The 18,742-nt window shown below is 32.7% G+C and overlaps 1 protein-coding gene across 4 annotated transcripts in view; it reads right to left on the reverse strand.

The window, feature by feature from the left end:
• Nucleotides 1–18,742, reverse strand: part of ZDHHC21 (zDHHC palmitoyltransferase 21) — a 66,134-nt gene that overhangs the window by 25,908 nt on the left and 21,484 nt on the right. For all 4 annotated transcript variants that reach the window (XM_081150711.1, XM_081150710.1, XM_081150709.1 and 1 more), the window contains exon 6: nt 15,446–15,584. In XM_081150711.1, coding sequence (XP_081006837.1) covers nt 15,446–15,584 — 139 coding nt within the window. The remainder of the gene's footprint in view (nt 1–15,445; nt 15,585–18,742) is intronic.

An 18,742-nucleotide genomic window follows, 5' to 3' on the forward strand; every position in this document is an offset into this window, starting at 1 on the left:
AGTCCAATTTATCAGTCTTTTCCTTTAGTGCTTTTATTTCCTGTTCAAGAAATCTTTCCCAACCCTGAGGTAATAATGACATTCTCCTATATTATCTTCTAAGCTTTTATAAACTCTATAGGTTGGCCTTTCACATTCAGGTCATTATTCCACCTGAAGCTGATGTTTATAGTTTTCAGAAGTGAAATACAGGGTCTGAATTTATCTTTATTCTATGGATACCCAGTTGTTCCAGGATGGATTATTGAAAAAGCTGCCCTTTCCTCAGTGATCAGAGGTCAAGTATCCACACATGCATGAGTCTGATGTGGGCTCTTTCCTCTGTTCTCTTGGTGTATTTGCATATCCCTGTACCAATGACACACATCTTAGTTACTACGGTTTTGTAATAACTCTCCATACCTCACAGGCAAAGTAGTCCCATCTTGTTCTTTTTCAAAAATGACTTGGTTATTCCAAATAATTTGTATTTCCATAAAATTTTTTAAATTATATTTTCAAGTTAAAACACACACTCAGACACGCACATGGAAATAACAATATCTCCATTAAGGTTCACAATTTCCCCCTAGAGGTCTTATACTTTTTCTGTCAGAATTATTTCAGGAGCTTCCTGTTTCTTGATTCTATTATAAATGATTTTGCTATTAATTTCATTGTCTAAAGGATTGCTTATTAGCATACAGAAATAGAATTTTTTAAATACTGTTTTATAGTCATACTTCTTAAGCTTTCTTAAAAATCCAAGAACATCTAAAGAGGTCAACATTTCATCATTAAGCACGCTATAGCTGCTGTGTTGTGTTTTTTTGTTTTGTTTTGTTTTGTTTTGTTTTGTTTTAAACCTTTATCCCATCAAAGCAGTTTTCTAGGTCTAGTTTGCTAAGAGTTAAACAACATGAATGGATGATGAATTTTATCTTTGTCTTCATACATTGATACATAGTCTTCATACATATGATTTGTTTTCCTAATCTGTTAAGGTGATAAAATACACTGACTGATTTTCCAATGTAAAAAGAACCTTTCATTCCTAACATAAATTCCAACTTCATCAGGCTGGTTATATATAACCAGGTTCAGTTTGCTAACATTTCATTTATGAGTTGTTTATCTATGTTCATAATCAGACTAGTCTATAATTTTCTTTCTCTTACTATCCTTGATAGGCTATGCATCAAAATATGCTACACACATAAAATGAGTTTGAGGCAATTCCCTCTTTTTATTCTTTTAAAGAGTTTCTGTAAGACTGGAATTACTGTTTGCTATCACATTTGATAGAGCTAGAACTCACTGGTAAATCTATAAATATTAATATTTTTTGCATGAAATGTTTTAATAACTCACCCATTATTATAGGACTAGCCATGTTTCCAATTTCTTCTTGAAGCAGTTTTCTTCATAAAGCTATACTATGCTTATGATCAGGAAAGTCAGCAATGTAAAGATGTCCACTATCCAAACTGATGTATAGAATACAACTGCAATAAAAATCCCCCACTAGTGGCGTATATACTCTACTAGTGGAAGTTCTATTGCTTTTTTTTTTTTTTACTTTGTTTTGATTTGTAGAAATTGCTAAGTAAACTGTTTCTAAATTTCACAGGAACACACACACACACAGAATAGCATACTGCTCCTACATACAAAGAACAAGGTCAGAGGGTCTGCTCTACTGCATGCATTCTCAATGGGTAGTATCGCTCCCAGGAGGGAGAAGATTGGTGCTTTAAGAGAAAAAACAAAATCTTAGTTATTACAATGGTCTGTGGCCATACACAAATCAATCCTACCTGACAAAATCTTATTTCTTTGTATTTAACTTCAGAGAGGAGAGGGGAGAAAATGTTTAAAAAGGCTCCTTAGTGGAGCAATGATAATAAAAAACAAAGTTATTCTACTGAGTAACAAGATATTCATAGAACTAAAATTATGACGGTGTGGTATAACCTCAAGGACAAACAAATACACAATGGACTAGAAAAGAACCAGAAACAGATACACATATAAATGGCTCTTGGTTTATGGAAAAGATGGCACTGCAGAGTGGAAAGAATTACCTTCACAATAAATGGTGCTAAATCAATTGTATATTCATCTGTGAAAAAATTAAACCCTGACTCTTACCTCATAAGAATCACAAAAACCAACTCCGGAAGGAAATATAAAAACTGTACCACTTGGAAGACAATATAGGAGAATTATACTGGTAACATGGGGATAGAAAAGAACTTCTTAAACTGAACCCAAAAGCGCTAAGCAAAAATGAAAAGAATGATAAGTTGGAGTATATTAAAAATTAAATACTTCTTTTCATCAAAAAATATCATTAAGAAAGTAAAATGGTAAGTCACAGAGTGAAAGATATTTACAACACACATAATCAAAAAGAATACAAATGAAAAACATCCTACAGGTAAATTGCGCTTTTTCATTCTTCTTAAATCCTAATAGATATTGAATGAAATGAATTTAAATTTTAAAATCACTATTTATACCTAACTAATGGCTATCATTAAGTGTTTAGAATTACAGACTAAATTTTTATACTGATATAAATGCAGCTTCCTAAGGGAGCAAATTTCACTGGCACCTTCATGGGTTCACGTGTGAGGGTAAGATATTTAAAAAAAAGAAAAATTTTGTCTTCCTTCCCATATTTTAGCAGTAGACACTCTAGAAAAGTTAGAATAATTCATTAAGAAAGCAAGATAACATATTTCCTTGCTACATTTATCATTAATACAGTGCTACAGTGTTTGGTAAAAGATGAATGAAACACTTGCTACCAGGGTTACACAATTTAAACTCAAAGTGACTGAGACATTCTTATAGAGAAAAACTGCTAAATCTTTTATGCTAAATGCTATAATATTTGTAAATAATTAACTATATAAATAAATGTAATGAGGACATATATTCAGTAGACCTGGTATTGCAGGGCAAGGCCAACATTTATTATAAGGTTTCTGTGTCCCATCTTTCACTAAAAGCGCAGACATATATTGAAACACAGAACTGACAACTGTCTGAATGATAAGGTATTCTTAAACTGCTTTTTTCCTCTACAAATATAAACTAATTGTATATCTGACACTACCGTGTCCAAGTCAAAAAAAAAAAAAAATTACCAAGGGACGATCTCCACTAGTATTTCAGGATCCATGAACAAAAACACCAAATTAACTTCATACTAGCATTAAAAATAATTTTCACTTCATACTTATCTTAAATCCACACTATTCTTGGCTATTTTTTTATTACTCTTGCCAAAAATCCAAAATGTTAAATAAATATTTCAGCAATCACAGTCATTCTCAAGTGACCGCGATGAATAAGTGACCTTATGTAGATATCAAAACACAAGAGTAAGGTTGCGTAAAGCCTAATATATTCTTATAAACAGCAATAAATAACAGAAGTATTCAAGGTACACTGTATAAAATACTAAATAAATTATAAGAGATTGACCACTATGCAAGCTATCTGCAACCAGGTCTCCCAGCTACTTCTATTTGTTGTTAGTCAAAAACATTAGGCAAATACTTCTGTGCCATGGTTATATCTGACATCAAATCCCAAGCAACACTACTAGACAGGAGCTAATCAGAATAACAGTAATGTACCTTCACAGCTGAAACACTGGCTGGACTGCTGAACATTATTTATCTTCCTCTTCTGAATATCAGCAGCATATCCTTTATTGACATTCTCTCCCTTCCTTCCCTCCTTCTGTCCCTCTCCCATAGCATTAAATGCAGCTAGTGTATTGGTTTTTGACCCTCACATAAAAGTAGGTATAAAAGAATCAATTAGAAAGTATCTGAATCTATTTCATCTAAAAACAACTGAAAAAGATGTAACTTTAGAACTAAAGTAGTATGTCGTAAAGGATTACTTGCAAAATCCCTACACTAATAGCCAAAAATTGTTTTTGTAAAAAAAAAAACCTCTTATTCTCTAATGTAGAGAGACAGTATTACCTACAATATGTGATTGCCAGCAGATACATATTTTTAAAAATATTTTAAACCTACTAAAATGCCTTTATAAGATGTATTTTGACAATCTTTATATTAAACTACTAAAATGGGTTGCTTCGATAAAAAATGAAAGTAGTAAAGTATGAATCTGGCAATCAGGAGCTTCAAGGAGCTTTCTCTGAAAAGCAGACTTTGTGATGCTTGAGCATTTAAAAAAAATTTTTTTTAATGAACATTGTTACAATAATATTGCTAAAAAAAATTTCCCCAGGGAAAAATGAAAAAGTGGAATAGCAGCTTGATGCCACTGAAAAAACTCTGACTTAGAGAATAACAGAAATGGGCCCACATCACACCTCTAATGGAAATTCTCTGATTAAAACAAACTATTGGGCCTCTCTGAATCTGTCACTTATCTGTACGATGGGAACCTACCACTTACCTCTCAGGAAGATGTTAAATAAGTAGACATTTTTCACTCATCAAAGGCTTACAAATTCAGAATAACATCACGGAAAAGTTATGAAATACATGACTGATGAAATATTCACAGCACAACACATTAATGAATTTTAGAAAGTATACTCTTTAAGTACAGTGATACCTTCCTTCACATTTAATTAAAAAGCTATAAACTTCTAATATTGGTTTTGGTAAACAACTAGCATAAAATAAAATGAAATACAATATTATAATTTAAAAATAAGCCAAAAGGCCAGGCACTTGTTTATAAACACTTAAAATAACTGTGAAAAATAATCACATATGGACCTTGATCAAAGAAAATCTCTTTTATTCATTGGAAATGCCAAATCACCCTCCAAATGACATTTTTAAATAATCTTTAAAGTGATTTTCATCCCAATAACTAAAGCAAGACATTAGTTTCAAGAGGGGTTGTAAGTAAAATTGAACATTATGTTGGCATCACACATGCAAATGATGGTCAAACTAATTTGACATCTATCATTCTAAAAACTTTTCCAATTATCTCAAAGCTGATTTTGGATTCTGTGATTCTAACTAAAAATATTTAAATTATCCATTTAGAAAGACACCAATTCCTTAAGCTTCTGAAATTTTTGAGATATGAATTTTTGTCTTATATCAGTAGATATTGTAAATGTTAAGAAATCTGAAAAAGCATTAAGTTACTCTAAAAAACAGTGGAGCAATTGCAAATTAAAAAAAAAAACACACACACCAAAACAATTCAGCACAGAAAGAACTCCCCTGAAAGAAAAAGCAAGAGGAGAGAGTCCTGGAAGAAAATCAAGGGTCCCAAACCCTTCATTTCCCAGAGTCTGAACAGCCTGCTTTCTTTCAGCTTTCTCTTTCCCATGAGCCTAACCAGAATGTACCAGTTTTCTACTGAATACAGGTTAAGTGCCATTACAACAAAGTTTAAAGGGCAATTCATTTTTTTTCTTTTGTTTAATGAATAAACACTTTCACTTTAAAACAAAACTAAACTAAAACTTGAGTTAACACTTTCTTTCCCCACCTAGAGAATAAGCACTCTTAGATTTTAAAGATGGGCTAGAAAAGATACTATGCTGCCATCTATCTACCTGAAAGAGTATAAAGAAAAATGCAAACTAAAGCTTTCACTTACCCTGTCCGACAGAAAAATACAGGGTCAAAGTCTATGGCATACTTTAACTGTATTATTATTGCCAAAGAAAGATGCACAGTAGCATTAATATGATCTCCAAAGATAGACAGGGACATTGGGTAGCTTTATGCATGTCCCAGATAAAGGAAAGCATCAACAAGGAGAATGAATGGGATTTCTAATACTATGCCAGCTTTACAAACAAAACAAAGAGCTGGAGAGAGTATTTTGGTTATTTTATAGACAATAACAGGCAAGTACTCAGAAAAAAAAATTATAGGGCACAACTGTGTGAAGAATATTCCAGTACAAAAATTTCTTTTTTAAAATGTTAATGATGACTTTTGTACTGAAATTACTGATAATTTTTTTCTACCTTTACAAAAAATACAATAAATGTCATCATCAAAAGAACTGCTATAGTAAGCACAATGTTCTATTATTTAGCCTTAGAAATATTTGCTATACAGTATTACTGAACAGATCTGACCTTAAAACCAGTTATTCCAACTAATGTCTAAAGCCTTTTATTGTTCTCTTGTCCAGCAACAACTTCCTTCATCTCTCCATCTGGTTAATTTCTACTTATACTATAAAGTCCATCACAAGTCTCATCCACTTCAGCACAACAGTTCCCAAACCTTACGATTACAGAATTACTGCTCCGCAACACTCTCCAGGATACTGTTTACACAGACTTTGACTGAGTGTTGCCTCCTGGAGTTGTGAAGTTAGGCAGCACTGATTAGAATCACTTGGGAAGAAATGTTTAAACAAAACGCTAATGCCAATGAAACCTATGAGGGAAGAGATTGTATGAGACTAACCATCCCAATAAGGACAGTACTAAAAGTGAGATAAAATCTAATTAATTGATAAACTGCTTGAATCAAGACACTGGAAAGTAGCCAAACTAACTATATTTAAAGGGCCAAGATTCCTGAGAGTAGAAAGGCATTAAGGTGATTCATACATTCTGCACTGTTTTTTTACCTTAAGGTACTTAGCAATTCATAAGCAGTACATGTGAAAGACTGAGTAAAAGCACAGGCTCAATGCCTTCTGCACTATCACAGAGCTGGGAAAACGACAAGAAGGCACAACCTACAGTAAACACCTAAGTTTTTCAGCTGAGAATCCTGAAGGACTACATCATAAGATAAAAGGCAAACTGAAACTAGTCTTTCACAAAGACAAAACCCAATAATCATAAATCCTTACAAAATCTCAATAAATGCAATACATGTGATTATCAGAAGAACTACTGTATTAAGGCCAATGTTCTGCTATTTAGCCTTAGAAATATGTTATATATATATACTGTTGGCTGAATCAAGATGACCTTTCTCCTATTGTCTATCCCCCTACTTACTGTTCTTAGTGGGTAAAGAGTAAAACAAGTAAACTAGAAAAAGAACCAAGCCAAAAGTTAGAAGCAAGGAAATGACAAAAGAGGAAATAAATAAAATAGAGACTGAAAAGAGGGGGGCAAAAAATCAGGGAAACTAAAAGCTGGCTTTTTAAAAAGATAAAATAGACAAACATTTAGCTACACTCACTAAGAAAAAAGAGAACTCAAATAAATAAAATAAAAAATGAGGAGACACTACAACTGATACCACAGAAACACAAAGGATCATAAAAGACTGCTGTGAAAAATTACATACCAACAAACTGGACAGAAGAACTCACTAAATTCCTATTAACATACAAGCTATCAAGACCAAATCATGAAGAAACAGCAAATTTATACAGACCAATTACTATGTAAGGAGACTGAATCAATTATCAAAAACCTCCCAACAAAGAAAAGTACGGATTGGCTTCATGGGTAAATCCTACCAAACATTTAAAGAATTAACACCTTGGGGAAATTGAACAGGTACACACAAAAAAATTAAACTAGACCACAAAAACTTGTACCATACACAAGAATAAATTCAAAATGAATAAAAGACTTAAATGTAAGACATGAAACAATAAAAATCCTAGAAGAAAACGTAGGCAGCAAAATCTCAGACATCTCTCATAGCAATATGTTTGCCAATACGTCTCCTAGGGAAAGAGAAACAAAGGAGAAAATAAACAAATGGGACTGCATCAAAAATAAAAGGCTTCTGCACAGCAAAAGAAACCATCAACAATACGAAAAGGGAGCCCACTGTATGGGAGAACATATTTGCCAATGACACATCTGATAAGGGGTTAATATCCAAAATATGCATGGAACTCATACAACTTAACAAAAGGAAGACAAATAATCCAATTAAAAAATGGACAAAGGACTGAACAGACATTTCTCCAAAGAGAACATACAGATGGCCAAGAGACATACAAGAAAATGCTCAAAGTCACTAATCATCAGAAAGATGCAAATTAAAACCACAATGAAGTATTACTTCACACCTGTCAGAATGGCTCCATCAACAAATCAACTAACGACAAGTGCTGGCGAGGATGTGGAGAAAAGGGAACCCTGGCACACTGCTGGTGGAAATGCAGACTGGTGCAATGACTATGGAAAACAGTATGGAGTTTCCTCAAAAAATTAAAAACTCACCTGCCATTTGACTCAGTGATCCCACTTCTAGGAATATATCCTAAGAAACCCAAAACACTAATCACAAAGAACTTATGCACCCCTATGTTCATAGCAGCACAATTTACGATAGCTAAGCTCTGGAAATAGCCCAAGAGTACATCAGGAGATGAGTGGATAAAAAAGCTGTGGGACATTTACACCATGGAATACTATGCAGTTGTAAAAAAGAAGGATCTCTTACCCTTTGGGACAGCATGGGTGGAAAAGGAGAATATTATGCTAAGCGAAATAAGCCAGTCAAAGACAAGTATTATATAATCTCACTCATATGTGGAATATAATGAGCAAAATAAACTGATAAACAAAATAGATCCAGAGCCATAGAAGCATGGAACAGACTGAGGGATCTCAGAGGGAAGGCAGGGGTGGGGAAGTTGGTGGGGAGAGATTAATCAAAAAACTTACACGCTTATATGCATAACCTATGGACATGGACATTGGTATGGGGAAGGCCTGGGGAATGGGGTGGATGTGGGGTGAAGGGGATCAATGGGGGAAAAAGGTGGGCATCTGTGACACTTTCAACAATAAAGATAAATTTTAAAAAACAAAGAATTAACACCAATCTTTATCAAACTTTTCAAAAAATTAAAATCATAATCATATTATAAGGCCAAAATCAACCTAATATCAAACCTAGATAACATTAAAAAAAATTACAGCCAATATCCCTGGTGAACAGAAATGCAAAACTCTTCTACGAAATATCAACAAATCAAATTAAACAACACATTAAAATAATCATACAACTTGATCAAGTGGGATTTAATTCCAAGGATCCAAAGATGCTTCAGTATCTACAAATCAATCAATGTGATACATTACATTAACAAAATGGAAAACAAAAATCACATAATCATCTCAATAGATGCAAAAATAGCACTTGACGAAATTCAACATGCATTTATGCTAAAAACTCTAAACAAACTGGATATATAGGGAATACACTTCAATATAATAAAGAGTATATGTGACAAGCTCACAGAAACCTCATACTTAATGGTGAAAAGCTAAAGACTTTTTCTTTAAAATCAGGAAAAGACAAGGATACGCACTTTCACCACTTTTTTTCAACACAGTCTCCTGGAAGTAAGAGCAATTAGGCAAGAAAAAGAAATAAAAGGCCTCCAGATTAGAAAGGAAAAACTAAAACTGTCTATTTGTAGATGACATATTGCACAGAGGAAACCTAAAGATTCCACCAAAAAACTGTGTTAAAACTAGTAAACAAATTCAGTAGTTACAGAAGACAGAATAAATACACAAATATCAGTTGCATTTCTATACACCTAATAACAACTATTACAAAGAAATATTAGGAAAGCAATTGTGTTTTCAAGTCAATCAAAAGGAATAAAATAGCTAGGAATAAATTTACCAAGAAGGTGAAGTATCTGTAGAGTGAAACCTGTAGGACACTGATGAAAAAAACTGAAGACACCAATAAATAAAAAGCTATTCCATGGATCAGATGAAATATTCTTAAAATTTTCATACTGCCATAGTGATCTACAGAATGGGGGGGAAAATATTTGCAAATCAGTTGTCTGATAATGGGTTAATATCTAAAATATACAAAGAACTACAACTCAACAGCAAAAAAAAAATGTTTAAAAAATGGGCAAAGGAACTAGTTATTGTTCCAAAGTCATATGGATGGCCAATGGTTACATGAAAAGGTGCTCAATGTCATTACTCATCAGGAAAATGAAAGTCAAAGTCATGAGATACCACCTCACACCTGTTAAAATGGCTATCATAAAAAAAAACAAAAAAACACCAAAAAACACCACCAAAAAAAGAGATAACTGTTAACAAGGATGTGAAGAAAAGGAAACCTTGTACACTGTGGTGGGAAAGTAAACTGGTGCTGCCACTATGGAAGACAGTATGGAGGCTCCACATATACAGCCCTAGCCGTTTTGGCTCAGTGGTTAAAGCGTCAGCCCAAGGAACTTAAGGGTCCAGGGTTTGATTCCGGCCAAGGGCACGTACCTCAATTGCAGGCTCGCTCCCTGGCCCTGGTCAGGGCATGTGCAGGAAGCAACCAATCCATGTGTCTCTCTCACACTGATGTTCCTCTCTATCTTTCTCTCTCCCCCTTCCACTCTCTCTGAAAATCAGTAATAGAAAACAAATCCTTGGGCGAGGATTTAAAAAAAAAATTACACATAGAACCACCACATAATCCAACAATTCCACTTCTGGACTTCTGGGTATATATACCAAAAAAATGAAAACAGGATATCAAAGAGATAGCTATACTCCCATGATCACTGCAGCATTAATCAAAACTGCCAAAATATGGACGCAACCTAGGCATCCAGCAACAGATTAATACAGAAGATGTGGTATATGTACATAATGGAATATAATTCAGCCATAAGAATGTTTGCAACAACATCAATGCACCTTGATGACATTATATATACTAAGTGAAATTTGTCCGACAAAGACAAATACTGCATGGCATCACTTATATGTGGAATTAAAAAAATTTTTTGTTTTAAGTTCAAACTCATAGGAACAGAAAGTAAAGAGGTTGCCAGGGGCTGGGGTTGCGGGGAATAGGGAGAGGCTGTTAAAAGGGTAGTACAAACTTTAGCTATAAGATGAATAAGGTCTGAGAATCTAATGTAAAACACGACGACTACGGTTCATAACACTGTATCATATAAGTGAAATTTGCTAAGAGAGTAGAACTTAAACGTTCTCACACACACACACTAAAACATAAATTTGGATGTTTTAATTAACCGGATGGAGGAATCGTTTCACAGCGTATGTATCAAATCACTATTATGTACAATTTAAATATTTACATTTTTATATGTCAATCATGCCTCAATAAAGTTGAAATAAATAATTAACTAAATCATAAAAATCAGTCAAAGAAAAGATACGTTGTTTCAAAGAAGTAACAGTAAGACTAACAACTGACTTTACAACAGAAATGATGGAAACCATGAAACAATACAATAACACCTTTAATAACAGAAAGTAACTCCATGCTATAATTCTATTCTAAGCAAATAAATCCTTCAAAAATAAAAGAGAATAAAGACATTTTCAGGTAGACCCAAGCTAGGAAAATTTATTCCAGCAGATTCATACCAATGGGCAGAAAAAAACACTCCTAGAAAAAACTTTAGATATTTATGAAGACATGAAGAACTAGGAAAAGCTTCCATATTTGGATAACACTAAATGAAAACTGACTTCATATAACATATGCATTATACACATGATATATAAACAACAATAATAATGTCTTATGTCTTTTAGTTCTACATTTTATACCCCATAATACCAAAAATTGATGATGATAGGAGTTGTTCTAAAGCCACTGTATCTGTTATCTGGGCAATGATCAAAGTATTAAACTTCAAAAAATCAAGGTAGAATGCTTTAATCTCTGGGAAACAATTAAAAGAAGAGCAAAAAATAAATAAAAGCCATCAGAAGGGTTAAATTGGATTTTTTTAAATTGAAAATTCCAAAGCAGGCACACACAAAAAGAGAGAAATAAAAAACACATGGGTCAAACACAAAATAAATAAAATAATAGAGTAACAGTTACACTAAATAAAAATGGATTAAGTTTTCTAATTATAAGATAAAAATTATCACACTAGATTTTAAAAAATGAAATAGTTGGTGTCTACAAGACACACAGACAAGACATAACAACTGAGAAAGACTGAAAGTAGAAAGAAAAAGATATACCATAAAAATACTAACCAAAAGAAGGCTGATATAGCAAATTTTTAACAGGAAAAAATACTTTAAGAATCTTTACTACAAAACAAAAATAAAATTTAAAAATTAAAAAAAAAAAAGAATCTTTGCTACAGATAAAGAGGTATAATTTATAATGATACAAGAGTCAATCCATCCAACCCCGAAAGGTATTAGAATTCTAAGATTGTATGAAGCTAGTAATGTAGCTTCAAATTATCAACATGTAAATCAATGAAATGACTAGAATTTATTTCAACAAATACTAAGTGCCTACTGAATATTTGGTTTGCTTCAGATCCCTGGAATATTTGGGGATATATAAATTATAAAATATCTTCTCTAGTCTTAGTTATAATTCTGGTCCTAAAATTTAGCTTTACTCTGGTAAACTTAGGTAGATTAGAAACACCAATAATAAACACTCTATTTTTATGAGTTTAAATTAGTCAAACAAAACTGTCTTTTCTTATATTGGGCAATATATGGTAAAGTTCTCCATATACCTAACTTGATAATATATGGATCACTTCATTCAGAGAATATATCATAAACAAGATTAAAACACACTAGATTCCTCAATAGCATAATATTGAAAATATCATAACAAAACCTCTTTGGGTTTCAATTTCACTATCTCTTACATGAAGGTAATTATGAAAGCATCCTACTTAATACAATAAGGATACCATAAGACTTGGGCTAAGAGAACAACTCCTGCTCAGCACTACTAGAATAACTCTGTCAGGTCCCTACAACTACTTAAAACTTATTGTTTATTACTTAAGGCCCTTATTTACAACCAACATGAGCTAGCTAGTTATTTGATTTTTATTCGATAAACCTATTGGATAACACTATTTTGATTTTTTTAAATTTAAAAATCACCTGTAATGCTTCTACAATTGATTTCTCTAAGGAAAATCCAGTCTGAATTTTCAAAACCCATCTTATACTCATTTTTTATCTTTTCCTTCTAGATTTTCTTTATCTCTTAATAAACTTTTACTAGGCTGCTAGTCTTCTGTTGACAACCAAAATGCATGTAAATATATGTATCTAAGTAATTAAATATTATCACCTAAATCAGTTTTTCCATAAAAAAAAAGTCAACTGGTAGTAATAATTTTTCCAAAGTTTCTACCCTTCATTTGGAAAGAAAATTACATTTTGTAATTTCAAATGTCTAATCCTTCAGCTGAGTATTACCACTCTATTCTTGAGTATTGGAATTTCTTTAATCTGTGATAAACTTCCCAGTAATGTTTTTAAACAGTCTGTGAAATTTTCATAAAAATAGGCCAAAGATAAATTGTTTTTTCCTTCTGAGAGCTTTCACTAAAATCAAAAGTAACATAAATTGAATGACTATTATATACCAGGTACTTTTACATGTGTTATCTTATTTAACCTCATGTTTATTCATATTTTGCAGAAGACAACATTGCGATTCAGTAAGGTTAAACCATATGTCAAAGTTTATACATATAACAAGAAAAGCCAGGCATTGAGCTTAGGTATATCTGTTTACAAAGCCAAAAATCATTCTACTACCAGGGGTTGGCAAACTCAATATAAAGATCCAGATAGTTGCCCAGGTCAGTGTGCTCAGTTGGTTGGAATGTCGCCCAGTATACCAAAAGGTCACAGGTTCAACTCCCAATCAGGGCACATACCCAGTTTTGGGTTCCACTGCCCATCAGGGAGCATGGGAGGCAATCAATCAATATCTCTCTCTCTCAAATCAATAAAATAAATTTAAAATTTTTTTAAGTAAGTGGAGGGTCTAATTTAACCCAAGGCTCATAGTTTGCCAATTCCTCCAAGATAATACAATGCATGCCCTCCTAGAGAACTTCTATTAGCTTTTCATTAACATCAGTAAATTTTTCTCTCTCTAAGTTTATAAAATTATGACCTTAATCTTACTGGGCAATTTTATTTTAATGCTTTTCTTATTAGGCTCAATTATTAGAAACAGGTTACTCTTGAGGGACTATGTACAACCTTTTACATATTCTAAATATAGTACCAATCATATTAGAAATTACTCTATAAATAAGATGAAACATTCCTAAAACTATAGTATTAGCATGCACAAAATACCCATTGTGAAAATGTCAAAGTTAAAGTTCCCATATTGAACTTTTCAGTTACTAGTATATAATTTTAATTGCTCAACCTATATTTAATAAGCATAATCACAGTCCAGAAACAATAGCAAATATCCTCTTTTAATTATACAAAATAATCAGGTGTAAAAAAATATAAATATATAGAACTTAAAGACCTTCTCTCACTCTCCTTTATTCTAAAATTTAATTATATGTACCACCACTGAACTTATTTTTAATATAAAAGATTGAAATAATATAAATAAGAAAAATTCCCCTTTGCCATCAAGATTTCTTTCTTCCCTCTCCTCCCCTTGCTTCCTCACATGCACATTTGCACACCTGTGCATTTTCTCTCTCTCTCTCTCTCTCTCATACACACACACACACAGTATTTTAAAAACACAAAGTCCAAATAACATACAATATGAGACTCAAAAACCAGCTCTACACACAAAACACACAAGGTAAGATTCAGAACACAAGATCAGGTTCAAATCCCAGCTCTACAACTAAAATCAGCTTTGTGCTTTCAATAACTACTAATATAAAGTCTGTTAGTCTGTTTCCTCATCTATAAAAATGGGGGAGAACTGTACCCACTTCAAGTGGTTGTTAGGAGCATTAGAGTGAGAATTAAAATGACAAGCCCATAACATAGTGTTGATATACAGTCAAAGACTTAAAACTCCGAGTTGCTGCTATTACCAATACCACCACCACCACCACCATCGCCATTTGGGGCAAATGCTATTAACATTTGTTGTATTTCCTCTACAAAGCAGGAAAAGTACTGCCCTGCCTCAAATAGTATATATAACAACTTTCTGAAGCATCCTACAAATTCTTCTTCTTCTATTACATATTGTTAAAAGTTAGGGGGAAGTCTTTTATCTCAATAATTTCAAGTTTCTTTGAGAAATTTTAAAATACTGAAGTCTACTTTTATTTCTGAAAACAAGTTGTTAACATTTTTCACTTTCTCATTATTGTATTTTAAATCAAAACATATACAGTGTGTACCAAAGGAATGTATACACACACTTTGAGTAATTATAAAGGCAGTGTTTATTAAAATATATTTCATTTTCAAAACTGAGCTATCAGTTATTAAGGTGTGTATACATTTTTTGGGGATACCCTGTATATCAAAAGATCTATTATGTTGTTTTTTAAAGAAAGTCATTCAACACTAATAATCATAAATGGATTCAGTTATAAAAGGGAATGTCCGATTAAGGTATACTTTCTCAACCCCAATATATTTTAAAATCCATTAATTTAGGTTTATTTTTGTTACTTTTGTTTTCAGTCTTCTGCACTTAAAGGAACCATGCTGATAACTGTATGTACAGCTGTTCTAACATTAGTAGGTAGAAACATTTCTTACCAAGTTACGATTTTTTAGTGGAAGAAAGTAATAATAGTGGCAGAAAGAAAACATCAGTGCGTAGCAAGTAAGAAGTTCAGTGTAGAAACACAGTTGCAGAAAGAGCCAATGATTATCTTCACCAACACAATTGTTAATCCTGAAAAATAAATAAATAAATTTAACTTTAATAAGATGTTAATTTCAAAATTGGTAAAAATAAACAAAGAACTTCCTATAATCTTAACTTCATGGAGATAGGCTGAAGTCACTCAAACCTGAAAGCAAACTACATAGGAAAAGATATACTAACATAAATATGCCACCTCACGTCTGTAAAGCACTTTCTACTTTACAAAGGAAGTCCACACGTATGTGATACCCCTAAAACTCACAACCACCCAGTGAGGCAGGAAGAACAGATGGCAGTCTCCTTGCTCCACTGATATGAGAAAAGGAACAAAGGAGTTAAATTTGCCAGAGATGTACAGTTAGAAGTTAAGATACTTGTCAAAGCATGTACAGTTAGTTAGTGGCCAAGAGAACAAGAACCCTCTTCTATACACTGCTCTTTCATACAGCATTCTAGCTTCAAGAGCAATTTGAATGATGGGAAGTAAAATAACTTAAACCTGCCACTCTGAAATAACTGCTAAGCACTCACAATTTTTCTTACTTTTAAAAGCTATCCTTGGTTGCTGAAAATAAACACATATCCAAAACTATTTACAGATTCTTAGAGCTACACTTCCAGCAATACAATAGTGAGCCATAACTAGGAAAAATGATTAATGTCATAATCCCAAAATTTTCAAAGCTAATAGAAGCTAAATGTTTTATTGTTCCAAAATGTATTGTTTCCAAAATTTACTGTACCCAAATTTTCAAAATATTTTACAATTTCAGGACAAAACCCTAGTTCATAACCATAAGTAAGCCTACACAAACGTTTTTATTTCAATATAATATCATACTGGCACTGTTTAAAAAAACTATATAATAGGTTCAGTTCCTAACTTGTTTTAAAGGTGTGTTGTTAAGCTATTTTTTAAAATCAGATACAGAAGTGAACAGAAAATCTTACAGAGGCAATTTTTAGACTTAGGAGCTCGTGCGTTAACAAAAAAATGTCCTGTGTTTCATCATTCACACGCAGCGCTATGAGAAAAGTGTGTTTACATATGCACTCAAAAATACTCTTCAACAGATACTGCTTGAAAAATGAGTTACCCTTGTTCTATCCCTCCAGTCCCCCTAAACTTGAGAAATAACTGCAATGATCATGGCACTCTTCTTAACCAGGGGGCTTTAAGAAACAGTAAGGTACTTGGTGTACATACGTAAGAGTTCTTTGGTAACAATTATACTACATAGAGTGAACAGATCCAGAAACAGAAAACCTTATGGAGATCTGAAAACTGACCTCCAAATCTAAAGCTGTTGGGCATCTAGAACAATGCAGTTTCTGAAAATAACAAAAATTCTCCTTTCTTCCAATTTACACTGTACAATTTCCCTCACTCTGGATATTTCAACAATGCTCTCTTAGGGAATTCAATCATGAAAATCTCTAAACCTATTAGGACCCTGGCCTACCCTCCTTTCCTATCCCCTAACTCTTTCTACTTCCACTCTTCTTCCTACCAACATTCTGAAAAGTTGACTCAATTGAAAGCAAGAGGCCTAGAAACAGAGAACTCATCCCAATCCTAGAGTTTAGGCTAAAGAGCACTTTAATTTGTCACTGAACTTTATTTTGTCACTGAGTTATCTTTATTCCCTAAAAGTAAATAAATAATATCACAAATCTCTATAGTACCAAAGTATTTCCTAATTAATTGTTTATGTTTCTAAGCTTAAACTGCTGCATTCTTTTAAAAGGAAGTACCAATATCCAACTGTATATGAGCATTTATTATACTGTTAATCAAAAACACTGCTCTCGCCTGACTGGGAGTGGCTCAGCGGTTGAGCGTCAGCCTGGGATCCAGGCAAACAGGGTTCAATTCCTGGTCAGGGCACATGCCCGGCTTGAGGGCTTGATCAATGACTCTCATCATTGATGTTTCTGTCTCTCTCCTTTCCTCTCTCTGAAATCAATAAAGATAAATTAAAAATTAAAAATTAAAAATAAAAAAAAAACACTGCTCTAAAACGTGTATAAAATTGAGTTTTCAGTGAGATTACCACTTACCAGTTTACCTAGCTTTTATTAATCTATTACTACTATAACAATAAACAGATCATTGAGATGTAGAAAACACTTGAGAATTATTCTGTATAAATTCTAGGAACACTTTTAAAGACCAGCTATGTGTTATATACTATACTACCTTATTGATGAAATATACAGTGTGTCCCAAAAACATTTATACACTCTAACAGCGGATAGCTCAGTTGATGTTTCTTTCTTTTCAGCCAGATTAAGCTTTGAACAAAGGAAATTCATCCTAAAATGCTACTGGAAGTTTGAAAATGCAGTTGAAGTACAAACACTGCCTTTATAATTATTCAAAGTGTGTATACGTTTTTTGGGACATGTCTGATAACTCACTTAATTTTCACTGCTTTTTAGATTTAACTGATTTGAAATAATGGGTGAAGCCAGACTAAGCTTTGAACAAAGAAAATTTATCCGCTAGACTTTTTTATGGGGATACATAAAAGATAAAGTTTACGGTACAAAACCAGCAACAGTTTATGAATTGAGGGCTCACACATACTGAACAAAATGACTCTTGATGTTTGTGATTCCACTGCTTCATGTTATTAGCAGTGCCTGGACCAAAACAGTCATCAGTTTGAAAACAGGCATTGACAAAAAAAATTATTCATTTCTGTAGATTCTTTTAAATTTTGAAAATGAACTATATGTTAATAAACACTGACTTTATAATCATTCAAAGTGTGTACACATTTTTGGGACACCATATATATAGTAACTAAGTGCTTTTATCTAAAATGCTTTTATTTTTTCCTAATGCTAGAAAATTACCTCTGATTTAAGTAATCAGTTTACAGTAAAACCCAAATTTCCACCAAAACCTTGCTAATAACTTGCGCTATCAAAGTAAGTTATTAAAAAATAAGGGAAATTCTGAATTGATTAGCATTAGGCAAAGCTAAACTCTTCCCTTGAGTCAACTTTAGATAAATGCAGTTATAACTTTAACAAGCCTGTTATATAGTTAACTTTGTATATATGCATGCTTAAACAAACATAAATATAGATGTATAAAGTGCTACATTATACCAGTTTAAATATTTATACAGAGATCTCATGCTAGAAAAACAAAATTAAATACGATATCTTGTTCA

This window comes from Miniopterus schreibersii (genome assembly GCF_964146895.1).
Source record: "Miniopterus schreibersii genome assembly, chromosome: 11".
NCBI classification, from domain to species: Eukaryota; Metazoa; Chordata; class Mammalia; order Chiroptera; family Miniopteridae; genus Miniopterus; species Miniopterus schreibersii.